The sequence below is a fragment of the Aptenodytes patagonicus genome, chromosome 1 (genome assembly GCF_965638725.1).
Source record: "Aptenodytes patagonicus chromosome 1, bAptPat1.pri.cur, whole genome shotgun sequence".
Taxonomy (NCBI): Eukaryota; Metazoa; Chordata; class Aves; order Sphenisciformes; family Spheniscidae; genus Aptenodytes; species Aptenodytes patagonicus.
In genome coordinates this window covers 91070869-91098147 of record NC_134949.1, presented here as the reverse complement: position 1 = coordinate 91098147, position 27279 = coordinate 91070869, and the positions used below count along the sequence as shown (strand labels likewise).

The 27279-nt window shown below is 43.6% G+C and overlaps 1 protein-coding gene across 3 annotated transcripts; it reads left to right on the top strand.

The window, feature by feature from the left end:
• Positions 1-28: 28 nt before the first annotated feature.
• Positions 29-27279, top strand: CHD1L (chromodomain helicase DNA binding protein 1 like). Of its 3 annotated transcripts, XM_076348728.1 has the most exons (23): positions 29-197; positions 1391-1503; positions 2286-2392; positions 3654-3768; positions 6345-6376; positions 8472-8553; positions 9834-9996; positions 10339-10494; positions 11728-11820; positions 12261-12357; positions 14370-14443; positions 15532-15642; positions 17213-17327; positions 17770-17923; positions 19025-19190; positions 20542-20687; positions 21056-21219; positions 21960-22168; positions 23243-23341; positions 24107-24177; positions 24435-24549; positions 24799-24907; positions 25606-27279. In XM_076348728.1, exons 1-23 carry the CDS (start codon positions 101-103, stop codon positions 25682-25684), a joined length of 2667 nt encoding a protein of 888 aa, XP_076204843.1. In that variant the 5' UTR covers positions 29-100; the 3' UTR covers positions 25685-27279. The 3 variants fall into 3 exon arrangements, with proteins under 3 accessions (XP_076204843.1, XP_076204851.1, XP_076204859.1); XM_076348736.1 differs by lacking the exon at positions 15532-15642; XM_076348744.1 differs by lacking the exons at positions 24799-24907; positions 25606-27279 and adding an exon at positions 25061-25599.

Genomic DNA, 27279 nt, shown 5'->3' with positions numbered 1-27279 from the left:
CCTGCGCCCCGCCCGGAGCTGGGGGGAGGCGGCGGGAGCAGCGCGGTGACTACTGGTACCTGATGGGCCGGGTCGAGCTGGGCCTCTCCAGCCGCCCGCCATGTCCCGCTTCTTCCAGGCGCTTCGCCGCGCCGGGAGCGCCCGGGCGGGGGGTCCGAGCGTGAAGGAGGCGGACGTTTACCGGTGGGGTCTGACAGGTCAGCGAGCCGCCGCCGGAGGGAAGGGGTGGTGAGGGAGCTGTAACGCGCGTTGGGGGGTCGGTTTCTGTGAGAAGATCGCGGGAGGGGCTGTGCAGCTGTAGCCGTCTGGGCTCTGTGTTAACAACCCCCAGGCCTGAACTAAATGAAGGTGTAAATAAAGGTGGCGTCTGGGCCTGTAAAAGTGAGCCACAGCTGCTGCAGAGAATGGTATTGCTGCCGTGCTCGCCGCTCCGTGCAGACCTTCCCTGGCTGCTTCAGTCCCGCTCTCCTTGGCTTTGCAGTTAGGTGGGTGGTTAGGCCAGGGGCTTGGCTCCCTGAGCCCAGCTTTTACCACTCCAGTGTCTCAGCACAGCCTTAGACGGCTCTGTGCTTCAGGAGCAGATCAACAGGGCAACGTTCGTAAGCCTCAAAGCAGGTCGATGTTGAGCCTGAATGCTTTAAAGTGCTTTCCACTGCCTTGTGGGGAGCCCATATTCCAATCCCTGTGCTAGTTTGGGTTTCTTGTTTCCTGCGGCAGGGTGAGTTCACGTGCTCAGCGTGCACCTTTCCCCAGGGAGGAGAGAGCAACAATGGCACAATGTTATTAACAATACGCAGCACTTGAGTCCACGTACAAGGAAAGATCTTGAGAATTCCTACTTGCCTTGTTTTGTGTTTGTTTTGATATATTGTGCCCCATAATAAGGATTGCAGCAGTAATAGTAGCTAGTGACCTACACTTGAGGTCTGTCTTAGCTTAAGCGAAGGAAAGCTGGAAAACATCTTGTTGAGAAATTATTATTATACAATAGTAGAGTGTTACAGACATTTTCCGTAACCTAAAATGTGTCCCTGGATGTAGTACTTACATATGTAAAAAAGTGGCTGGAGCTGAAAATCAGGCCGTCTTCTAGGAATGCAAAGTAGCAGCTTAATTATCAGTTAGGTTCCTTGTAGAGGCCTTTGTAGTGACTCAGGGCATTTTTGTGTGTACAAGTTCCTGAATATGGTTTAAGTTAATGGATTTGCTGGTGTCTCTGCTCTCCGGCAGGGTAAACCAGCTTTGCTGACACCTGTTGTGCTTTTCCTGGAAGGCACTTGTTTGGGATGGCCCAGTTGTGCGGGACCCGTTTCTGGTGGCTTCAAGGTGTAACTGTGTACAGAGTGTATTGGATGACTGTGTAAATGTAACAAATTGCTTTTATTCCCAGGCATTAAGCTTCGTCCCTATCAAATAGAAGGTGTAAACTGGCTGGTGCAATGCTATGAAGTCCAACATGGCTGTATCCTGGGTGATGAGATGGGTCTTGGGAAGACTTGTCAGGTGTGTTGTCTTCTTCTTCTGGAAAATGATCTTTGCCTAATTTAGCGCAATGTTTCTGCAGAATGTAAAGAAAATCACCCTAATGATTGGTCGGTTAAGCAGCCCCATCCTGAAGTCCATACTCAAAAGAGAGAGCTCATTGTTTCTTTCATTCCTTAATCACTTAAAACCCCTGTTAGGTCCTGAGTGATACTCCAAAAAGGTTTCAGGGTTTTGTAAAAAGATGAGTGGTCATTTTACACAGACATCTGAATGTGTAATTCATAGTGCACAGAGTTGAAGGGACAATACACAGCCAGTACAGAGGGGATGGTGTCGTTTGATGCCCCTGCAGCAAGATGATTTTGGGGTTTGTTAACACATGGATTAAAATTTACAGGTGTAAGTTTTTCAGTGCTGCTTTTTTTTTTTTTGTAAGTTTTTAAATGGGGTTCAGTTTTGTTGGAAAATGAATGTTTGTGCTTTGGTTCAGCTGGTGGTATTCAATGGGTCTTAAATAACAAACTGGTAGTTTTAGAAAGTGATGTATGATAGATCTTCTTTTTTGTGACTGGAGAAAGGTCTTTGGAAAGGGGCTCCAGATATCAAGGTCACGTTTTGGGATCTAAGCTTTTTTGTCATTGATGGTGGATCTCACCTGACATTCTCTTAGCTCTGCTTTGTGCTAGAGAACCTGTGGGAACCAGCTACAAAGCTCAAGAGGTAGACAGTTTATGTAGGTTCAGGCTATTGGGTTTAACCCTTTTCTTATTATAAAAAAAAATATTTTCCTTGCCTTCTAGACTATTTCTCTACTTCTTTATTTGACAAAAAAATTAACGAACAAAGAGAGATTTCTGATACTTTGTCCTCTGTCTGTTCTGAGCAACTGGAAGGAGGAACTGGAGAGGTAAGTTTCAACAGTTGTCCAGTTGTCCAGCTCATCATGTTCTTGTACAGCAAGTTACAAAGATTCTCTTCAAATGGGCTCAGTCCAACAGTTTTCGTCCTTTCAAAAGGAAAAAAAAGTAAAAAAGGTAAGCTACTGAAACGACAGATCAAACACCACTTGCAGTTAATGTGCAGGCTTTACAATGCGGTGGTATACATTAATTCATCCAACTTATAGTATTGGCTGACTTTCAGTACAAATGCCCCCACTAGCTCCTTGCTTTTTTTTGTTTTGTAACCCTCCATGCTCAGCCTCTCTTAGGCAAAATCTGCAGAAGACAGCCAGGATTCTGTATGATGAAAGGTAAGACCCAAGTCTTACCCAATAGTATCTTTCTTGGCATGCTCACTTATGCATGCAAAATACATCTGTGCATGCAACCCGTCTTCACTGGTGTGCAGTGACCGTGCTGACGGCACATTTGCGTGCCTGGAATATACATTTTTAAGCTGGAGCCCAAACATTCCTTTTAAGAGGAAGGGCAGAAAGTTAAAGATTAGAACAGAAGTCTGTCTATGTGGCTGTCAGGCAATGCTGTCTCTCAGCGTCTGAAGTCATCCAGGTTACATTCTGAAGTGAGCTGGCCCGATTTGGATAGACTTCTGGTTGGAATAGTTGGGGAAGGTGCATCCCTTCATAAATCAGCAGTGAACAGCTATCCAGGAGGAACATTAGGCAAATATCAGTGGTGCGATTAAATGTGGAAGAATTTTATGGTCCCAACTCTTCCTCCATGGAACTGGTTTTATCTGCTTTTTGACTAAGAGGATAGATTTTTGAGGCCCTGACTTGGACCTGTTTGCTGCAGACATTGTTTGCCTTTATTTTAGCATGATTTAGGCCAGTTCTTTGGTCCCAACTGGGCAAACTGTATTCATTCACCTGCTTCTCATGAGCTTTTTCAGTTCAGAATGGCAGATGGGCCATGAGACTGGTTTTCAATCATCTGCCTTGGACTTTGAGACCTAGGAGAGCACAGTTTATTTGGTACTTGTCCAAACCAGAACCAGCAGCTGAGGTGCCAACCTGAGATGCAAATTAATCAGGAAGGGATTCAGAAGTGAGATCCAGCCACATCTCACAGGAGGGTAGGGTGTTTGGATAGGAGGTTCTCATTATCTGTGCAGTAGCTATGTTTGATAATGGGGTCCAGGGTCATAAACACATGAAAGACTTAGCTTGGCTCGCTGTTTTTTCTCTGTCTTTCTCTTGACAACAGGTTTGCTCCAGGTCTTTCCTTTGTGACATACGTAGGCAGCAAGGAGGAACGACCCAAACTGCAGCAGAACCTGAAAGAGCAATCTCACTTCCATGCACTCTTGACAACATATGAGGTACATGATGTCTTTGACACTTGAAAGGAGGGCTCAAGTTTTTCCCCGCCTTTTCCATTCCTCTGTACCACCCAGTTCATGCCTTGTCCTCTGTACTCATCTCTGACCTTAGAATCATAGAATCATAGAATCATTGAGGTTGGAAAAGACCTCTAAGATCATCGAGTCCAACCGTCAACCCAACACCACCATGCCCACTAAACCATGTCCCTAAGTGCCTCATCTACACGTCTTTTAAATACCTCCAGGGATGGGGACTCCACCACTTCCCTGGGCAGCCTGTTCCAATGTTTCACCACTCTTTCAGTAAAGAAATTTTTCCTTACATCCAATCTAAACCTCCCCTGGTGCAACTTGAGGCCATTTCCTCTCGTCCTATCGCTAGTTACTTGGGAGAAGAGACCGACACCCACCTCGCTACAGCCTCCTTTCAGGTAGTTGTAGAGAGCAATGAGGTCTCCCCTCAGCCTCCTTTTCTCCAGGCTAAACAGTCCCAGTTCCCTCAGCCGCTCCTCATAAGACTTGTTCTCCAGACCCCTCACCAGCCTCGTTGCCCTTCTCTGGACACGCTCCAGCACCTCAACGTCCTTCTTGTAGTGAGGGGCCCAAAACTGAACACAGTATTCGAGGTGCGGCCTCACCAGTGCCGAGTACAGGGGCACGATCACTTCCCTACTCCTGCTGGCCACACTATTTCTGATACAGGCCAGGATGCCATTGGCCTTCTTGGCCGCCTGGGCACACTGCCGGCTCATGTTCAGCCGGCTGTCGACCAACACCCCCAGGTCCTTCTCTGCTGGGCAGCTTTCCAGCCACTCTTCCCCAAGCCTGTAGCGCTGCATGGGGTTGTTGTGGCCGAAGTGCAGGACCCGGCACTTGGCCTTGTTGAACCTCATACAGTTGGCCTCGGCCCATCGATCCAGCCTGTCCAGGTCCCTCTGCAGAGCCTTCCTACCCTCGAGCAGATCAACACTCCCGCCCAACTTGGTGTTGTCTGCAAACTTACTGAGGGTGCACTCAATCCCCTCATCCAGATCATCGATAAAGATATTGAACAATATTGAACAATATCTTCCTCAGTGAAAGACCTTCCTCAGTGATTTTCTACTCTGTAACCCATTTCATCAACTGATCTAAGTTGCTGCAGTCTTTGCGTCCCTAAGATAATCTACTTTAACCCCAGCTTTCCCTCATAGCTGTATCACACCTTGAGTAAAGAAAACAGACACATGTCCATCCTTAACTAATGCTAAATGGTACTGCATTGTCTTTGTATGGTGCCTTACAGACCTTTAACATTTAATAGAAGCGTACACATGTGTGATGTTTATTAAGATTCTATTAATCAGGCAGTGCAAGAACACTTAGAGTTTGCCTTTTTTGTGCCCTTTTCAGCATGCCCTCCTCAGACAAAACTCTCATTCCTGGACTGCAAAATGGTGGGGTTCCTGTTACAATTGATAGGACTTTGGGCTGAATCTGATCAGAGCTCTCCTGAGAAGGTCCTGTCCTGCTGTAAATGGAACCAACCAGAACAGTGTTGCTTCCTTGGTCACTGCTTTGGACTTTGCATGATCTGGTGCTTAGTTATCTGGAGTGGAAAAAAGCCCTTCTTTTTCTCTTATGAGTCAGTCCCACTCAGGTGTTACTTCATATCAGCACTATGATTTTATTTTAACAATCTCTTAACAATACATCAACTTGAAATTAGATGAAAAACATCTCTTACAGCTCCTTTTTTGTTTGTTTGTTTTTTGTTCCCCCCCCCCCTCCCCCCCCCCCCCCCCCCCCCCCCCCCCCCCGATCTCCCTTTCTCTTTGCCCTTTTGTTTTCCCTCTCTTCAAGTATTTTACTGTCTCTTCCTGCTGGGAGCTGTGTGACCTGTGCTGGCCACTCTGAATGTGAATCTCTTTCCATGTTGCACAAGCGGGAATGGGTAGCAGTGATAACCCTTGTCCTGAATGTGATAAATGGAGGTGCTCATACTGAAGCAAGTCCAAGAAAGCAATCAGCTGTATCGAGATACTCACTTAGCTAGGATTTTTCTTGTCTCTGTTGCTTTTGATGATAAAATTCTGTGCTTTTTAAGGATTTCTCTTGAGTGACCTGATTTCCTCTGAATCTGAAGTTGGGCAAGCAATGTCTACACTTTAGGATACTATCAGGTCATTGTAATAGCTTACATTAATCCACTGAAGCATCTGTTTGGTTAGAGTGAAAAAAATTGTGATGCTGAAGGTGCATGCTGTTTCTTACTGAGTGAGAAAGATATGAAAAACTTCACAGAGGTGAAAAGCATTTATGGTGGGTGTAAATTTCCTTTAATTCTCTGAGGTTCTACTGCTGGTGTTTTGCCAGACGAGTTAAAATGTAGGATCACAACAGCTTGTGGTTACAATAGCTGTCATGTTACTTTCCTCAGGTAATAAGTGGCTTCATTCCACTCTCCTTCATTCCACTATAGTTTGCAAGTAGACAAAAAAGTAGACAAAAAAGTAGACAAAAAGATGTTCTGTTTCTTAACTGGTGTATTAACTTAAGTCATAAATCACGGTTCATTTCTTTTTTTATTGCAGATTTGTCTGAAAGACGCAGCATTTCTAAAATCGTGAGTCTCGTTTTAGTTTTTTCAAATTTAATTCTGCATGTCTGTCAGCGATTTCTTAAGTGTATGTTTGTATGTGTGTGAGATCCCATGCTTGTTTCACAAGAGCCAGGGATGTTCTCTGCTTGTGATTAGAGCTTTGCCTGTACAAACTCTCAGTGAAGAATCTTTAATGTCAGCGAAGATGTACGTGAACTTCCCCCAAGGACAGTTTTCAAGCCAGTTAACTCAAAGTAATATGATATATAGTGGTTTATAGCAGTGCACTAAATATCAGTCCAGAAGATTGATATTTAGAACAGAGGAGATCTTCAAAAGCTTCAGATTATAAAGGTATTAGACACAAAATTTGCTGAAATTGACCTGCATTATACTATGGTGATCATGTGCTAATACCATATCCTGAAGTTTATTGCCTCCTGCCACCAGTCAGAACTGTGGGGGGTTTATGGACTATTATGCTTTCTAGCAAGACTTGATTATACAGCTGAAGTTCAGCCTGTAGGAAGTATTGTCATGGCCATACAGGATTTTACTGAAGCCTACACTTGAAATGGGGAGGAATTTTCATATTTTTTAGTAATAGTGCCAATGCCTTGCAATAGTGGTAAGTGCTGTGACAAATGTTGAGGGCAGCCAAATATTGTGAATGGGTCAGGATGTTTGTAGGAGCAGAAGCCCAGTGGCCCCCACTGACACAATTTTGGATCTCCCAGAACTAGTCAGGCCCACTATAGGCACCCTGTTGTCTTTCTGCAAAGCACCTGCCCTTGGCCACTGGTGGAAACAGCAGGTTGTGCTGAATGAATCCATCATGGTAGAAGCCAGGCCTTATGAAAGGTAGCCATGGCCATGCTGTCCTTACAGTTTCATATCATGTCCTGCACTGCTGCGTATGATTCTGCTTATTTTGCAGCTTAGCCATGGGATGTAGTACCCAGGGATAGCAAGTAACTAGCCCTAGTATCACAGAAATGTCAGCTCCAGTACAATTTCCTACTTCTCAGGCTAGCACATAACCTCAAAGCCATGTCACTCAAGGGGTTTTTTTGCCCTTTAGTATTCCTTCTGAAAAAAGCAGCTGCTAATAATTTGTACTTTGTCCTGTGTAGGAGCACTTGGAGCACTTTGTAAAGGTGAGTCAGAGTTACCAGATGTCTCACCACCACCACTCCTTACAAGCAGTGTAATAACACAAATGAGTTGAGCAAGAGCCCTGTTCTAATGTAACGTGGAGAGATTCAGCTGCTGAGCCTGTAGAATAAGAATAATGACATTTCACTGTCCTGGCAGTGGAGAACCACTCTTAAATAGCAAAGAGGGGAATCAAGGGACACAGAAGAGCTATGGGGAGAATGTAGGTCCCTGGGATTCCAGCCCCACTCGGAAGAGAAGCGTATGGGTAAGAAAAGCTGGAGGGTCATGCTTTGCCTTCCCTGCCTACCCATCAGCCAGACTTCACTATGTGGAAATCACTCTGTGATGTGGGAGTTGAAAACCTGGTGATAAGCAGGCACAAACACTGAGGATTGAAAAGATCTGGAGTTTGTATTAAGCCTAGTGGATCTACTAGGTCACCAGTGATTCTACAGCCTACTTGATGAGACACTACATATAGCTGTATCAAGCCCAGAACAAGCTGAACCTGCTGTCTTGGTGATTTGCAAAAGTCTTGTAATCACTCTGCCATCACTACTCGATCATAGTTGTTGGGTTTGCAACCCTTGCAACCCACAGGTGAAAGGGCCTAGTCTCATGTATCTTTTGTTCCAAATTGTAGACCTCCTTGAATGTTTGACTAACTTGTGCTTATATCATTTTCCCCATAGAAATGGGGGTGGAGAGAGAAGCAACAAATTCAAGTGAATTTACTTAGTTTTGATTTCAGAAAAACTCATCCAGGCTATAGTTAAGAAGCTGCGTTGGCTCTTGAAAACCAGTATTTGTGAATTCCTCCCACCCTGCTTGTGATGTTTGCTTGTGGTTCATGGGGTAGGACCATCTCAAGTTCATCCAAGCAGAGCCACCACTTATTTCAGTCTTTTTGTACTGACAAGAATGAATTGTCTGCCTCTAACTAAAGATGCTGTTTTTTCAGCTTTAACTGGGCTGCCTTGGTTGTAGATGAAGCTCACAGACTGAAAAATATAAGTTCTCTGCTTTACAAGACGCTTTCTGAGGTAAAATAACTCATCCATCTTTTAGTGTCTGAAGCCTTTTTTCTCTTCAGTATAGCATACAGATTCTCTGTTCCTCTGAGTATTTATTAACCTCTGGGCCACAACCAGTTTCAATCAGAGTTGGTGAACGTGTTCCCATATTTAGTGGCAGACAGATAAAGGCCTGTCTTGTTGGCTTTGCATGGAGGTGGGCAGTATTTAGAGCTTATCTCTCATTCTGACTCATGTTTGGGCTTGACATGTTGGAGCAATTCGAGAGACCGAAAAATGTAAAGCAGCCAGACATAGTGCTGAACCACAGCTGTGCTACTGAAGTCTGGCTGACCTAAGACAATATAAAGCGACAAGAGGCTATCTCCAGCTCTGGGAGGGTGAAGGAACCTTTGCCTTCTTCATGGGGCCTCACATCATGAACTATTGACTTCCATTGTCCCATTTAATGGAGCCACCCTTTCTTATTGAAATTAATAGAATTGCTCCAGCTTCCAAAGCACCCTGCCAGAGTACAATGAATACCTGAGTGAAGGATACACTTCTTGTCATGGCAGTGAAACATGGGCATTAGGTCTGGGCTGGCATCAGCAACAATGAACTACAGTACCTTGAAAAATTAAGGGTTTTTTGTTAAGTTCTTAAAAGTCATGTCTTCTGAACATATTGTCCATGATGTCTGCATTTCAAGAGCTTTGGTTGTAGTCACAAAGAAATAGGTGCGATTTACCTTAGCTCTCTTCCTAATGTATTTTCTATTACCAAACTTGAGAAAAGACTTGTATTTTTTCAAAGGTAACCATATTCCCCAAGTCTCTTTACGGGGACTACTGTAAGCAACTTGGACCACATAGTGTTGCTGTGTTTATCAGTTAGACAGCAAACAGAAATGGAACATAGTCTTTTGCAGTTTCATTTCACTGTCCTATTCTGACAGCATTTTCCAGTCATCTCTCATTACGTAACACTCGGTATGCAGTATTGGACCGTAGAGTGCATGGATCTGAGAATTTTAATGGTGTCAGTTTTGCACTTTGTTCTTATTTTGCTTACACTGTCTTCCTTGCATTGGTGCCATCCTAGTCGGTTTGGTGGAGCTGTTTGACTGTCACACCATACCTTATCGTGGATGGTTTTGGCAGACATTTGCAGCATCCTGTGGGCAGTTCTGTGCCACCTGTCATCTTTAAGTTAAGCTTAAGAGTGGCGTGGGTGGAGTTGTATATTAAGTAACTTTTCATTCCAGATATTTTCTCCTAATAGTTTTGTTTTGTTGCTGGTTCTTTCAGTTCTCAGTAGGCTTCAGCCTGTTACTCACAGGCACTCCAATCCAGAACAGCCTCCAGGAACTGTACTCCTTACTCAGCCTTATTGAGCCTGACATCTTTCCTAGGGAACAAGTGAAAGAGTTTGTTGAGTATTACCAAGCGATTGAAAAGGAGAGTGAGCCAGGTCAGTAATAAGCAATGTTGTACGTGAATCAGAACCAGCTGTTATCTTGACTAGGAAGCAGACATGTTGTGTCCCCTTTGTTTGTTTTTTTTAATGCTGACTAGCTTTAAAACAAAGCCACTAAAAGTAATGATTACTTACCTTAATGTAGCTCTTATGTATTTAAAGTATGCAGCTATGTTTTGGTTTCTCTGTTTGTAAAATTGTGCTTGAATCATTGCACTAATAGGTGTAAAGATCCTTACACATTTATTTTGAAAGTATAGTTGTGAAGGTACTGTATAAATTCCTTACATTTAATGCAGTAATCTCTTTTTTTTTTTTTTCCCTGCCTCTACATAGCCAAAGAATTGCACAATCTTCTGCAGCCGTTTTTGCTTCGAAGAGTCAAGTCTGAGGTGGCTGCAGAGCTGCCAAAGAAGGTGGAAGTGGTTCTGTACCATGGAATGTCAGCTCTGCAAAGGAAGTACTACAAGGCCATTTTGACAAAAGATCTAGGTAACTGAGGGGTTTGAGCCCTGTCAGCTAATTTTAAAACCGAAATTAATTGCTTTTGTAAATCCATGCTCTGTTGTAGTGAAGGAGAAGATACTTTGGCCTGCAGAATATGCATAGAATGAACATGCCAAATTCCGTGCTTTGGGCTGCCTGATTTGTGGTTTTAGCTTGTAATAAAATAAGAGATGTGAATCTAGAGCTGAGCTTTTGCAGAGCTGGGGAGGGTCAGCTTCAGGATTCTGCTTTGGGCCATCCTGTAATTAAAAACACTTATCACCAGGTAAGCCTGCTCCTGTCCCATGTTTTTGTGTTCAGACAAAAGGGTGGTACAGGAAATTTTGGATCTGTGGATCTCAACAAATTTTCCAATGGTAGTACAGATGCCATACAGCAATTTTAAACATACTGGATGTAGATATGAGTTTCTTAGGAAACCACAGGGCCATATAGACAATGCAGCCACAGACTCTTACCATAATAGCTCACTCCTTGTCACTTCACGTATGAACTAACTGTAACAAAGCATCCTGAAGTATGAGAGAGAAAGTATTTGCTTCTCTCTGAGTTCCTCCTCTTCCATCTATGCATACCACATCATATGGCTTGCCAGTGTTTATGTGTTGTACGGAAAGTAAAACTGTGGGGATGGAGATGCTTTGTTCTTCTAGGGCTAATGCCTGGTGCATCAAGGAGCCAGTGGCACTTTGCATGCACATCACCAGGCAGGCTGAACTTTTTTCTTCTAAAGTCAGCACATGTGCATATATCTTCTTTTTGTTGTCACAAAAATGCAACCCTTCTTAACTTCCTGGTTGCCCAGTAGATCTTGACTCTGCTGTATTACTTTTTTTGTTGGAAAATTCAAATCAACTGCACCAAATTTCTTTTGCGTTTTTTGATGATTTCTAGATCTATAATTCGCTCTTAGACAAATGACAGTGACCGTTTCCAGGGAGTCCAGAAAGTTCCAGGGAGTTTGACAAGGCAGAGTTTTCATCAGGGTCTTTTTCTAAAGGCTTGTCCAAAAAATGTGAGGGAAATTTTGTTTGGTCCATGAAAACAGATGTATTAGTCTTGAGCTGGAAACTCAAATGCAGATGTGATATGTGGAGAGAGACACTCTAGTGCTGAAGCACTGCAGAGCAGCGCTCGGTGCCCAGACGTTCTCAGTCACACCCATTGATGGAGCATGGGCTTTCCTGCTCAGTTCCTTTTCTGTGCTCTTTGTTCCAGATGCATTTGAAAGTGAAACAGGAAGGAAGGTTACACTTCAGAATGTCTTAATTCAGCTTCGGAAGTGTGTTGCCCACCCGTACCTTTTCAATGGTAAGAAAGCATTCCTCTCTGTTGAAATAGAAATAAGTTTCTTGATTTACACAATGGTTTTCTATTATTGCTTGGCAGTGTAATGCTTAGAAGAAGCAAGTAATAAACAATGTTGTACTTGAATCAGAACCAGCTGTGAGTGTGTGACCAGTTCCAACATATGACAGTTTATTAATAATGAGGAATAAAGTAGGGCACTGTGTGAAGTCTGAGTTTCTTACTGCAGCACTCTGCTTGTTTTCTCATCAATGCATCTGCTTTCACCTAAACAATGACATCACAATGCTTTGTGAACTATTGAGGGTGTTCTTTAGAGACAGAGAATGACCATCATGGGGGTCTGCTTGGCAATAGTTGGCAGTGCAGACACACTGAGGTTGACCGTTGAGTTGTTATTTGCATAGTATTAGGTCTGCTTCTGAAACTCCTTTCTGTTCCAGGCGTTGAGCCAGAACCCTTTGAGATTGGAGACCATATTGTTGAAGCCAGTGGCAAGCTGTGTTTGTTGGATAAACTCCTTTCATTCTTGTATGCTGGGTATGTCATGTTGGGGTGAGGAAGATAGGGTGGGGGTGACATAAGGAGAGGAGGTAAACTGGGAAGGCAAACTACCTTATTTAGCCATAGATTGAGCAGATATTCATCACGACACAAGCACTGCCCTATTTATTGCACGTTACTGACTACCTGAAAGAATTCATTTCAGTACAAGGAGCTGCATTAGAGATGGTAGAGGAACCTCAAAGATTTTTGTAGCTTCCCTTTAAACTTTTCTCAAAACACTTCACTAACTCTCTCACATGTTCTCATATTTGCCATATTTAGGAACCTGGGAGAATAACCATGTGACATGGTAGTCAGCATATCTGGTTTGACCATAGGTTTCCTGAGAGTAACTTCTAGTGCATCAGTTGAGTTCCTTTGTGCTACCGTGCCTGTGTTAGCCTGGGAGGCAGAATGCATAGCAAATGTGAAAAAGAAATTTGACTAGACCAAAACCCAAGAATAAGCTGAAACTTCAGCTTTGGGAATGGCATTCAGAACTCCTGGTGCTGGGCTCTGGCGACTTCAGAACCTGGAACCTAAGGACCTTGGGTATTTACCTCCAGCTCTCAGATGGGAGGCAAATCAAACTGCAGTTTGCATTCTTGCGCAGTCTGTGAAGCAGTGCCTCCTGCGTGACACAAATTCTACCTTCTCTCTTAATTGGGCTGCGATTTCCCTTTGACTACTTCCAAAGGACAGAGCTTCAGCACACCTTGGGAAGTTCTGATGTGGTTGTGGAGGTCTTTGCCCTTCTGCTGTATAGCACCTTGTGAGTGGGTGCCTCTCCCTTGAATATCTTTGCCACAGGACCAGCCCTGTGCAAATTCTGAATTTGAAAACACCTGTGTTCTGCTCTACAGTGAAGTCTGATCGTAAACAGAGCACTCGGGCCTAGAGCTGGGAGGGAGGAGAGTTGATTTCTCACTTACACATGTTTGTAGGCAGAGTTTAATCTTTGAGGATCATTTGCTGGAGGAGGAAATGCTCTACTGTCACAGAGATGCTGATACTACATTTTCCCAGCATTTAAGATGCTTTGTAGTGTGTGATTTGAGAGCAGTCTCATGTGGCAGGTCATGTGGTGAGGAAGACCTTGTGATGCTAGGTTGAAGCTAAGGATCCTTTTAGACGGGCTCCTTTGGATCCTCACCAGGCTGCATCCAGCTAGCAGCAGAGCTGTGCAACAGCCTTGTTACCTCTCTGTGACTCTACACTCTAGACATGGCAACTGATGATGGCAGATGAGGCTGACTGGTTGTATCTGGATGTGGGGCTGAAAATGTGGTGAGGGAATGGGCCATGACTCTGTGAGGCTTAGTGTTGTCGTGGTTTAACCTCAGTCGGCAACTGAGCACCACACAGCCACTTGCTCACTCCCCCCCCTACCCCCCAGTTGGACAGGGGAGAGAATCGGAAGAGTAAAAGTGAGAAAAGTCGTGGGTTGAGATAAAACCTGTTTAATAATTGGAATAAAATAAAATAATAATAAGAAGAAGAATATACAAAGCAAGTGATGCACAATGCAATTGCTCACCACCTGCCAACCGATGCCCAGCCAGTCCCCGAGCATCAGCCCCCCCCGGCCAGCTTTCCCCCAGTTTATGTACTGAGCATGACGTCACACGGTATGGAATATCCCTTTGGCCAGTTTGGGTCAGCTGTCCTGGCTGTGCCCCCTCCCGGCTTCTTGTGCACCTCCAGCCTTCTCAGTCAGTAGAGCATGGAAAACTAAAAAGTCCTTGACTAGTGTAAGCACTGCTTAGCAACAACTAAAACATCGGTGTGTTATCACCATTATTCTCATACTAAATCCAAAACACAGCCCTGTACCAGCTACTAGGAAGAAAACTAACTCTATCCCAGCCGAAACCAGGACAGTGTACAGAGGTGATGAGGCCTTGCTACATAACAGTGACTGGTTAAGCTATTGTAACCCCTCCACCACTCTGTGAAATGCTGTCACAGTATGTTGAGGCTCATGATATCTCATGTTCTTCTTCCAGTGGCCACCGTGTCTTGCTCTTTTCTCAGATGACTCAACTGCTTGATATCCTGCAAGACTACATGGACTATAGAGGTACGTTCCGCACGCTTTGGCAGCAGAGGGCTTATCCTCATGATCTCCGGCATATATTGTTCCTCTGATTTTGGTTGATCTGCCTGGGGTGGAGAAGGGACTGTGATGGGGATTTATTGCTGCTTAGTAGATAGAAACCATATTGCTGCAGTGGTGCTGTGAGTTGGAGGGTCTTGAGTTCAGCTCTTCGCTGTGCTACCACCTGCCTGAAATGAGCTGACACTTAAATATTGTTCTTCAAAGTAGTTTCAGCTTTGGCTCCAGGATAAAATGGAGCTAACAGATGGCAGGGTAGCAATGTTTCATTATATACCTGTGTTCAATTATGTACCTGAGTCCTGAAGTAATTGCACTGAAGGCAACAGGCTTGCTCTACATACAGTTTGTCCAGCACAAAATGCAAATTGGGCCACATTCATACCAAGAAAGTAATTTTTGATTAAAACAGTTGTTGGCAGTGGGGCCCCAATATGTCTGCGAGGGCAGGTTGGATCAGACCATTTTTGGCAAGTGTTCTTGGGACATTTTCTTTTGTTTCAATCCACATGGCTCCATGCCTACTTAGGATTTCCCATGAAAGAGGCTTTTGTTTGGTGTTTATGGTTTTGGACAACTAATAACGCAGGATAAAGCCAAATGTAGGGCCATATCCCATACTGCTTGCTCACAGGAAAGCACACATTGAAGGCCGTGGGAGTTTGCATAAGGAGGATCCAATGGTTGTTGGCCTGTTTTGTGGGGCCAACAGCCAGCGCAGCGTAGTCTGAAATGGGACTGTGTGCTAATGTTCTTTTACTTTGGCTCTCAATTTTCCTGTTGTGGTTCCAAGCAGTAAATTAAATGCTAAGAGTCTCTGCTTCAGACTCAGCTAAATAACCCTTTGCTGACAGTCAATCTGGAAGTCAGGGTCACTACTTCAGTTTATACGAGGTTTAACTGGGAAAGAATGAAGGAGTTGAAGGCAATAAAATGAGAATCAAGGCAGGAGGATTTGGTATAAAAAGATTCAGGACAGCAGTGAGACAATAGAGAATGAGGTAAGAGCATAGACAGAATTTCAGAAACATACATGTTGCTTGTTTGAAAAGGCTACAGCTACGAGCGGCTCGATGGTTCTGTTAGGGGTGAAGAGAGACACCTTGCCATTAAGAACTTTGGTCAACAGCCCATCTTTATCTTCCTGCTGAGCACCAGAGCAGGTAAGTAAGGAAAGGAGAGACAAACAACCCATCTTGCTTCTGCACTCTTCTTTTGCTCTCTCTGGCAAGATTTCAGGGAGTTCTGAATCCTGCAGAGCCTGTTCTCGTGGGGGATTTTTGAGGGAGACAAGACACATCCTGAACTTGGGTCTTTCAGCTAGGACATCTGGTTTCTGTGCTTTGCTTTCGGCATCTGATGCCAAGATACTTTTCATATTGCAGCCACTTGAGTTACCTTTTTTATTCCAAGTCCCATAATGCCTGTCCCTGTGCCAGGCTGAGCTTAAGGAATCTCACTAGCATTTTATTTCTGCAAGCACCAGACTTTAGGAGGGAACAGAATTCCTTTAAGTAAGCTGGTGGAATTGCTTCTCGAGTTTGCTGAACATGGATATGCTCTCTCGCTGGCAGACAGACTCAGATGAGAACCTTTTACTGTCCTGAGACTGCAAAGAACACCATGGGACTGCCATCTGTGCTTCTTCCCCTCTTAGCTCCTCAGGCAGGTCTGAGTCTTCTACACATTTTCAGACTTCCCTGTCTCTTTATTCAAGCAAGCGCAGAGACAGGCTTGTCTCCAGAGGAGGGATCCACACTGCTTGATCTCAAGCATCAAACTTGAACTAAGTTTTCCTTTGGACTTCTGGTCAGACTTTCCTGGATGAGCCTGGCTCCAATGATACTGCAGTGCATTGAGGAGAGTACGTAGAGAGACTGAAAAGAAGCGCCTAATGCTAGGTGGTAGGAATAAGTGTGTCTCTCACCACGGTGCCTGAACTCTCCCTGTCCATGTCAGCCAGACTTAGAGTTGTTTTTCACTGCACATTGCTATGTCTGGCCAAAGCATCTTGTATTCATCTGGGAACAGTATTTCCATCGCTGTTATGGACAAGAGATTTTTCAGGTGCATGACTCTCCACTTGCAGGGATGTTTTGATTACTGTGAAGAGGTGTTTGGCATGAGCTGGAAGAAATGTAAGGCAGGAGGCTCCCCCTCCAACTACAGTATGTAGTCACAATAGTGGGTATTAAAAAAAAAAAAATGTGCTTTTTTTCTTTTCATTCTATGAGAGCCCAAATTCTAACCTCAAAAACTTTAAGTCATATAAATACCTAGGCTCTGGTTATTGTATAGTTGGGCCTGGTCTTTTCCACTGTTTCAGCAATGTATTTACCTGTTGCTTCTGTGCTGCAGCCAAGTCATGACTTGGGCAGTCCCTTGTAGCCTCAGTGAAGCCAGTCCTCGCTGGGTTAATCTGCCTGCCAGCAGAAGAATATGTCTGTGTTCATCAGTCTTGACAACCAGTCCCCTTTGCATTGCTTCACTTGCACCCTATCTTTTTGACTACATTGCACAGTACAGCTTGGTTTTGGGCTGTTGCAGAAAGCTGGAAATGGAAGGCTTACCCATCTTCTTAGATCCTTATGAGACTTAGATTTGGGGTTAAGAGATGGATTGAATTAGATACAGTTGATCAGATATGACAGAGCCTTGCATAGCATAAATTCTCCAGGTTCTCCGTTATTTTCTGCTGGTGACGTATTTTATGACCTTCTTCTTTGTTTGTAGGTGGAGTTGGCATGAACCTGACAGCAGCAGATACAGTTATTTTTACCGATAGTGATTTTAACCCACAAAATGACTTGCAAGCAATAGCAAGAGCTCACCGGATTGGGCAGCACAAGTGAGAAATGTTGCTACTTCTGGTTTGGTTGCTGACTCTCTTGGTCCCTCAGTATTGCTTTCCCTATCCATAGGCAATGGAGGGCTAAAGTACAATAGATTGAAGATCAAAGAAGGAGAGCAGAGAGGATTTTACGTCTTTGTTTTTCTGTTGCAGCCTCGTGCAGTCTTGTCCATGTCACGTGTCTAGGGTGGGAGCTTTGTTGATTTGGAGGAGGGGGAATCTGGAGGTTTGCCTGCACTTTTGCAGTGAGCATTTCTCCTGCGTCAAAAGGCAAAATTGCATCAGCATTACATTTCTGCTGATTATTTTTGTTGATTTGGTTCTTGCCTTTTTTTTCCCTACCAAAGGAGTGGGTGAGGGGATAGTGCTCCATGTAAGGAAGCAGCTTTAGTGCACCTCAAAAAAAGAAAATAATAAGAATTTTCTTAAACTTTTCAAGGCCTGTGAAAATTATCCGCTTGATTGGGCGAGATACAATTGAAGAAATAATCTACCGAAGAGCTGCTTCTAAGCTCCGGCTGACAAATACCATTGTAGAAGGGGGTCACTTTGCTCTGGGAGCACCCAAGCCTCAGGGAGCAGCAGAGTTACAGGTAAAATAGAGCTATATCCTCAATTTGACTCCAGTAACATCTTTAGAAATGTCCCAGAGTGTTTCTGTATTTGTGTCTGATAGGAACCAAGCCAAACACTTATGTTTTGGGGGAGATGTGCATTGACACGACAGCTTTTGCATGTCTTAGGAACCAAAATGACATCCCAGGTCCAGGCAAGATCTGACATTTGAAGACAGTTTTTACAATTTCGAGGCACATCCATTGTTGGAAAAGGGTGTGTTTTCTTGGAGAAGAGGGGAAGGCAGAACCTCTCCTTGTTTTACTACTTTATTTTTAATTATAACAGGTCTAAAGTGGAAGCTGACTCATTGTTTCTAGAACTTACCTGTCTCTGGTGCTTTTCTCTCACAAACAGAGCTGATGATAAGTACTTAGTCAGCTTTTGGTTGCTAGTCTGAAACTCGGTAAACCTTCTGTTGACATCTTGGCAAATATAATGTCTCAGGAGTCAGGGCATGATTTGTAATTCTGACCTGAAAGCTGAGGTTTGTGCTGAGAACTTGGGTTGAAAACCTCAAGCAAAGTGACATTTAGGGGAATATATCCCCTGTGTGCAGCTAAACCTGGGAGAGGTTTGGAATTAGTGTATCCTTTCCCCTGCCGCCTCCCCTCCCTGCCCCATCAGCATGTGTCTCAGCAATTACAGTTTCCATGGGAAAAGTGGAACTGAGCCCATAGGAAATTCCATGCTGATATTTTTCTCCCCGTGGATTTTTGTGGTATTTAAGCTTTTGTTTTAAAGGAGTTGGGGGCAAAAACAAGCCTGGTCTTTCTGGCTATGAAGAAAGCTGCTTGAATGCAGTCAATACGATTCTGTTTTGTCATTTAGCCCTGGAGAAAAATGACCGTTCAAGTCTGGATGAGTTATGTTTGAGGGAGATACATTGTAGGGGCCTGTCCCATCAGGTGTTGGGATAACTAAGCATGTTAAAGCATAAGTATTTTGACAAGTAACATTAAGGCTTAGATTTCTCCACTCATACATCCTTTGCATTTAAGCCTGAGAAGCTCGAGGCACTGGGATTGGCAAGGAATTAGGAGATATTAATACTGAACTTCCCCTTCTCTTTGTTAAAGCTGAGTGAAATCTTGAAATTTGGCTTGGATAAATTGCTCTCCTCTGAGGGGAGTACTATACAGGATGTGGAGCTAGAAAACATCCTTGGAGAGACAAAAGGAGGGAAGTGGGTAATGGACGTTGTGCTGCCACGCGAAGAAGAGAGTGAAGAGGAGGATACAGAGAGTAAGTTAAGAATCTAAATACCTATGAAATGCATGACGCTTGGGTGCTCTTAGAGAAGGCTTCTCAGGCAGGGGTGGCATTTTTCGGGCAACAAGAAGAAAAGTGGACTTGTAATTGAGTGAGTGACTTGGATTTTGTTTGTGATCTATCCACAGACTTTATTTCCAAGCCTTTATTGGCTTTTTTCTTCTTTTTGTGTCTTTATTTGCCTATTTGTAAGATAATAGTAACAATACTTGCCCATTTTGCTGGCTGGGGGGCTGAATTCCTTCAAGTGCTTCAAATATTTTGAGACCTCAGATGAAATTCACGAGAAAAGGAGAAATAATCAAACTGCAGATGCTGTTTTTCCCACAGAGAACCATTAAGATAGATCTACAGTTTTAGAGATATCACGGTAACTTGAGGAAAGGCTATATAGCGGGTGTTTTGTATTTATCTCCAAACAAAAGATTATTGGCCATAAAAATCACAATTTAAAATGACCTTAAAAAAATTCCAAAATGTGAGATAAGAAATGCGGAGTCATGGAGTCTAAACAACTAGAACAAACCTACTCTGTCTTCAGTACTCTACCTTCCAGTCCAAATGTCACGCAGTTGTGGTTAGTTTTTCATAGCCCCATACTATATGAGAATAAATTCTAAGGATACTTTCCGTCTTCTAGTGCCATGGTGAGAAAGACTGAATTTCTGTTTTGAGTACACAGTAGTACTTAAATATAGATCTGTGACTGAAGCAGAAATATGGCCCTGCAGGTTAGGTATTGTCCGTCCTGCAGCAGTTGCCAGCAACAAGTAATTATTTGCTGAGAGTTAGCAAAGAGTGGTATTTTCTGTTGGTAAATTAAAGAGGAGCAGTGGTACCACACTGCATATTAGTTATTGGGAGAATAGCTCACCTGATGAGCAGTAACCCTGAGCTGCCAGAATTCTGTGCTTTTATTTTGTTTGGGAGCTCAAAAGCAAAAGTTTGCTGTCCCTTTACAAGAGTTGCCTGTAACTAGATAGCAAAGCTAAATGGATTTGCTACTGGCAGAGGTGGAATGACCAAAGAGAACAGTGATGGAGCTACAACTTAAAATAGTTAATTGACCAAAATAGGAAGAAAGGTTCTTTGCCAGTATAAATGACTTAAATGAAAAACTTTTGCCTAAGGAAGCAAATCTTGATTCTCTTGTTTCTACATGGTGCTGACACTGGTCATACAAAAAAATTATGAGAGGGAACATCTTCTTCTGCTGAGGGTAGAACAGTGTTACAGAGAAGCCAGATTTCTTTTGATCTCCCTGTACGTTTTAGGTGTTAGTGGCTTTCAGTTCCTTTTTACGCTTTTTAATTATTTTTTAAAGATCACATGTACGTGTACGAAGGCAAAGATTATTCAAAAGAACCCAGCAGAGAAGACAAAAAAGCATTTGATCAGCTTTTGGATCTTCAGAAAGCCTTGACTGAAGAGACCAGTAAGGGAGGGAGAGCTCTCCGGAACAAAGCAAACGTAAGACAAAAGACATGACAAGGCACATGATGCTCTTTCATTTGCTTGTGGAAAATGAGGCTGACGGTTTTCTCTCTTTACCTACAGCTTGCAGAAGGCATGTTAAAAGATTTAGATGTCAATGTAGTAGAGTTGGCTCTTGAATCTGAGGGCTTGACAATTCAGGATTTCTGATAACAGATCAGAGATGTGATGTGCAGAGCACTCATATAAACTTAGGTCACAAAACCACATACTATGTGACAATTGGGATCTGATGATTAAGACCTGTGGACAAGTAGACAAATGGGAAAGGAGTGTAGGTTAAGGTGGGCACCAGACATGGCTTTAAGGTGAGCAGTAGGTTTCCATGATACTTCTTTCTCCAGGCCCTTCTCACAGGCCTCCGGGAACAGTCAACCAGGAGGAAGCACTTGTTGAGCGCAGAGGAGCTGGAGGCTAGGAGGAAGAAGCGCCAAGAAGCAGCAGCAAAGAGAGCAAGGCTCATGGAGGAAAAGAAGAAGGCAAAAGCAGAGGCAGAACACAAGAAAAAGTATGGTTTGTACTGCATCTACTGCTTGTAAGCTGATGTCTGTTACACTATACTCTAGAAATGTGTGTCTGATTGATGAAAACAAGTCGTGCTCTGTATCCACTCTGGCAGGTGGGACTGGGAATGAGGGGAGAAGAAGATGACAAAATGGCTGCAGGCCACCCTCATGAGAGAGTTGACTTCATACATCAGGATGTTTCTGTGTGTGTGCTCAAACTGCATAATGTAGGGATGTGAAGGTGGAAAAATGGCTTGAGCCCCTAGCAAGGGTTCTTTTCCCTGAATACATTGCCTGACTTCACATCTAATTTAATTCATAGAGACTGGCCTGAATAAGAACCCCATATCTGAATGTACAGTGAGCTTTTGGGAAAAGCTTTCTGAAATGTCACAGTTGGCCCCTATGTATTGGTCTGACATCTGTGACTCTCTGGCATGTGCCTTAACTTTCTCCTCCTTGTTTCCTAGAAGTTCTTCCTTTTCACCACTCTAAGTAGCTCCTTGCCCTTTGTCATATGCTCACTTTTTCCATGCCCACAATTGGCTTATCACACTGGCGTGTGGCTCTTAATATCACAGATAACAACTGTGGTAAACTTTGTTCCGGTCTAAAATAGGGGAGAGGAGCAGAGGGAATGCAGGTCTGGGTCTCCTGTGTTTCACTGCAATGATTTAAAACAAGGTGTGTGCCCCCCACCTTTGATTTTCATTGAATATCATCTTCTCTTGCTTTGTTTCAGGATGGCCTGGTGGGAGGCGAATCATTACACATCTACCTGCCTTCCGTCAGAGGAAAGTGACTCTGAGGAAGAGTTTGAGGAGGATGAGGCTGGGTTGAATGTGGATTTAGACTATGAAGATGCAGACCTGAACTGTATCAAGTACGTCATGGGAGATGTCACCCACCCCAAAGCAGAAGAGGAGGATGCCATCATTGTCCACTGCCTAGGTGGGACTTAAAACAACAGGAATGTTGTTGGGTGAGGTGGACAAGGGGGCTGAATTGTACCTACTAGCTCAATAGTTTCCAATTCCCATCCAGACTGAAATAATTTGGATTTGAGTCTGACTTAATCTTGTGGTGCAGAGGCAATACAGCCTCTACTCCACCATGTATAACCCACACAAGTACTAGCAAGGTGTACATGGGTCTTTTCACGCCCTCTCGGGGTTTATGGGTGAGCCTCTTGAAAGGTGCCTGTATGGCTTGAAATTTTATGTCTGTGGCCAAGCGGGGACAGTTCTTCCTGGGAGCAGGGCCTTTTGTTCATCCCATGGAAGCTGTAGGGATTGAACTGAGATATTGAAAATCATCTGCCTTACACAGTCAGCAGAGAGAGAGACAGGCACTTCTAGAGGCTGAGGTCAGAGTTTCTCTATCTCTGTGCTCGTCTCAACACTGACAGTACAGAGGCCCTAAGCTAGTATCCTAATTTAAGGACCTCTGTTAAGACACTAAAGCTAAAGGGAGAGAAATTCACATTACAGAGTTCCTTCTGAATCAATGTTGGAGCTGCTCTCTGACCAGGGCTATAGCAGAACATTATAATCTGCTTTGGCTTATGTTAAACTCAGCACAAAACCTCATGTTTAAAGTGAAATGCCAAGTAAAAGTGAAAGCCTGCAAATAACAAACATCTAGTTGTGGGAAGCCCAAAGCAGCAATCTGGGGACATATATAGGTGCATAGAGCATGCACCTAGTGCATATATGTGAGGACACCAACAGGTTTATATGCTCAATGCCATGGTTAAGTGCTTGTTTGAGCATCCTCTGTGGACAGTAAGAAGGAATTCTTCCCGCAGAATTTTTCAGGGAACTGTGACAAGTTTGTTTTTCTCAAGGGCTGAGGTTTATCCTCTAGGATGGTCCCTTGAGTACTGGTTGACTTCAGTTCATATGTGGTTCCCATATCTGGTTTTGATAATCATTTGTTGCATTTGTACAGAGTAGATCCCTTTCCTGCAGGGGTGGTCTTCAACCTCACTTTCTAAAAGGATTCTAACTTGTAATTTCATTCTAGATGACTCCGGCTGCTGGGGAAGGGGTGGTTTATTTACAGCTCTGGAGGCTCGTTCTGATCAGCCAAGGAAAATATATGAGATGGCAGGAAAGATGAAAGGTAAGAGATTAAAACATGACCTTAGGCCAAGATACCTGAAAGAGCTTAAATCCCACTGATGTTGCAGGAGTGAGGTGCCTGGATACCTTGATACTCATGTTTTTTCCTCTTTCTCTAGATATGTGCATCCCTAGCTCTGAAAGTAGTAATACAGTGGGTGCTTTGACTTGACTTGTTTGGAGTGTGAGAACTCTGCATAGGGGTTGGTCATTCCAATCCATGCTGCAAATCATTAACAAAAAAGAAACAAACCCTGAACTTGTTTATTATTCATATGATGTTTTTCACTATATAAGACAGAGCCCTGCATCTTCTGTCAAAGTGCTTTTAAGAAGGATGAAAGCCACCTCAGGCAGTACTCAGTTGAGCTTTTGGTTCCCTCCAAGCACTAATTTTCTCCTGAGCATGTATTTGCAGTTTTGAGTACCTGCAGCTGGTGAGGAATGCACATCTTGCTGCAAGGTGGACCTGTTGGTTTTTTCTAATTTCCTGGGAGATGTTTTCTTCTTGTTCCAGTGTCTCTCTTTCCATTTGTGGTCTTTAACTGGGATGTGTGTGTGTCTGTGTGTCTCAGTCGGGGGGGAGTAGCGTCTGTCTTGCTTCCCTGAGCAAAGGGACTGACTCCACTGAAACCATCATGAGGAGATAAAGAAAGCAAAGGAGAATAATGCAGAACATGACAGTGAAATCACTGCTGCATTGACTCACTGTTGACTCTTCAGGACTGATTTTTTTGTTGTTGTTCTGTTCTTGTTTTCTGGACAGACCTGGAGTTAGGAGGAACCCTGTTATTCCCCATTGATGATAAAAAATCCAGGAAAAAAGGACAGGACTTGGTGAGAATGAGAAGCTCCTTTTTGTGTTGCTCTGTCCAGATGTTTTTGAAGCTGTGGGAAATGAACGTTATGTCTTTTTCCCAATAATAATGACACTGAATACTGAATATGGCTAAGTTGCAGTTAAACATAGAGAAAAGGAGATCTTTTCCTCATTTATTAAAGCTCATAGTAATGCAGTTTTCCAGCAGCTATCACTGTGCCTCTCAGTGCTGTATTTAGACTCCATTTCATGGTTTTGTGTGTTTTCTCCTTAGTTGGCCTTGATTGTAGCTCAGCACCGGGATCGGTCCAACAACTTGTCTGGCATTAAGCTGTCTGCTTTGGAAAAGGGCCTGAAGAAGATTTATTTAGCAGCCAAGAAAAGGAATGGTAAGTGTTTGTGCAGTAGAACAGTGAATCTTTACATGTGTGATTGCATCTAAAGATGATGACCAGTTTCCACCTCTCCTGTACTGTTTTTTCTGAAGTGAAGTAACAGTGAGATCTCCATGGCAGATATGTTGTGTTCCAAAATATTTCTTCTGTTCTTGTTGGGTAGCTTGAAGTCCTTATCTAGATCGCTTTCTATATGTTTATCTTGTCCTAAAGAGTGTGCGCTCTCTGTTCCCTCCTTCTCAGCAACAGTGCATCTTCCACGTATTGGGTATGCAACAAAAGATTTCAACTGGTATGGTACCGAGCGGCTCATCCGAAAATATTTGGCAACACGGGGTATCCCCACGCTTATGTATCCTTTTGGAGTATGTTTTATTTGGTTCACAATCTACTATTGAAATGATCCCCTAAATATCTTGGTGGATGCAAAGCAAGAAAGCAAGGCAAGGCACAGATGCCGCAGTCCAGCTAAAAACTTGGTTTATCTGATTTTGCTCTCATCCAGGTACTCATTCCACGGTGAGGACTTACCAGCTTAGGTGATAATGACAGATTCGTCTGGTTCAGTATGTCTGTCAGAATTTGTTGGAACTAGATGCTGGTCTTCTGTTGACAGCCATCAACTTACCTGTATATGCCACGTCTGTGGGGGAGATGCCTGGAATTTCAGAATAACAGAAGTGACTCAGAAAGTAGCAAAAGTGAGGATGTGATAAAAACATTACAATGTTCCACGCAAGTGATAACCTGCTTCCTTGGCTGAACATGGTGGAGTTGGTGTGTGTTAGGACAGGCTCTTGCAAACAGCTCATTGCTTCCACCTTCCAGGAAAGGAAGCAGAGGTTTACAAGGAGGCTTTGTTTTGTCCTTTCTCTAGGAAGACATGCATTTGCTATACTGCCACTGTCAGCAATTCTGTGAAACTGAAAACCTGAAACGAAGACAATAGTATTCAGAGCATTCTGCCACCTTCCTTGGTGAATCTCTTAGCAGACATGTTGTCTGGCACTCCTTGACACTTGACAGCATTTCCTTGACACTTCTTATTAGATACTACTTCCCTAGGAATAAAGGCTCTTCCTCTGCTTCACAACCATATTCATCTTCAATGACAGTCTCAAAGCCATGAGGATGCAGTAATTTCATTGAGAAACATGCGCAAAAAGCCAAGGATCTTTTCAACATCACGCAAACAGTCTGTATGTGTCCACTTCAGAAACATGGCTTACACAGCCATTATTTGCTCCGGTATCTGTCTGCCTTTATTGGCCAGAATGTTTACATGTTGTCAGTGGCTCTGGAGAGGAATGCGACTGCTTCAGAGTTCAAAGAGTCTTTGGATAAGGATGTTCCCTCAATCCCAGATCTGTTTTGGAGATGGAAAATTAAACTTTCACTGATGGTCAGTTGTTATCCCTTACATTGTTATTGCTAGGGCTTGGAATATAGTATTGTCTGGCCATATTTTTTCCCCTCTTCAAATTCCATGCCTTGTCTCACTATACCTGTTTTCAATCAGCTTTTTAGTGGTTACCTGGGACTCTGTGTACATGCCCACATAGACATCTCAGTGGAAAGGAAGCTGTCTGCATTCGCAACGCTGCATAACAACCACATAGTATAAACTCTTTATACTGTTCCAGTTCCCCAGAAGTCCATTTGACTTGCATTTGTTCAAATATAAAATTTAGTCACATAATCACGTGCTTACAATCTAGAAAAATCCTGACCAGTATTCTTGGCAAAGGCGTGCAAGGGTGCCAAAATTTGAGACTGGCTTTATAAATGACACCTTTCCTTCTCCCACAACTGCTTTTTCATTACACAGCTCTTTGTTGCAGCTATTGGGCAAAACCAGTTCCTTACTGCTGTCCAGAAAGCTGTGTGAAAGGTTCCATGACCCTTTGATTCACGTTAAGGAAAACTTAATGCAGAGTTTTTGATGTTGGCTTTACTCTATTGCAACAGAACTTTCCTGTTTTTTGCATTGTTGGCACTGTTGGCTTTAGCATATTTTTTAGGGTATTTTAGTACAATGAGGCAATAGTAGCTTTCCTAGTAAGTGTTTTGACCAGAGAGACTGTGAGGTGCCAAACTTAATTAAATTTAAAGTTCAGCTTCCAATAGGAAATCACCCCACAAACAGTGGAAAGTGTGTCTTTAAATATCTAATTGCCAACACACATCTCATTGGCTGCATTTACACTGCCTCTGTAGCACCATCTGGTTACTTAATAATTTCAGGCCTGGTTCTGACATGGCTCATCACGCTGACTGGTGTGCTCCACGCTAGAAGAAGCCTTCCTGAGTTGGATACTCTGTCATTCACTGTTAGCTCTACCAGAAAACCTCAAGTGATTTGTTATCTCCTTTGACCCTGCTGAAGCTTAGGTAAGCCGGTGCTGCTTAGCACCTCAGTAGGCAAGACCTTTCTTGCAGCTGCTCAGAGGAACAGCCCCTTTATATTTGGCAAAGGGCTTGCAGGATCAGAGTCTGACTGTGAAGACTTTCTGGGGTGAAAGGTGGTGAGTAGATGTACATTACCTTGTTTTCCCCCCGTCGTGCGAACTGGCACTCTTCCAGCAGGCCGGCTGGTGGCACTGTTAATCAGCTGCAGCAGCGCATGTTGCTCTCGGCCTCCTTTCAGAGAGCAGGGCAGTGATCTCCAGCCTGGAAAAACGCTGCCTCTTGCCAGAATTAAAACACCGGTTATGCTTTTCTCTT

What these genes read in the sequence shown, in the direction of transcription:
- CHD1L (XM_076348728.1), top strand. Translation starts at nt 101, where the DNA reads ATGTCCCGCTTCTTCCAGGCGCTTCGCCGCGCCGGGAGCGCCCGGGCG. An exon ending in TGAAGAGGAGGATACAGAGA is followed by an intron (nt 19,191 to 20,541) that starts GTAAGTTAAGAA and finishes TATTTTTTAAAG; the next exon opens with ATCACATGTACGTGTACGAA. An exon ending in CTCTCCGGAACAAAGCAAAC is followed by an intron (nt 20,688 to 21,055) that starts GTAAGACAAAAG and finishes TTCTTTCTCCAG; the next exon opens with GCCCTTCTCACAGGCCTCCG.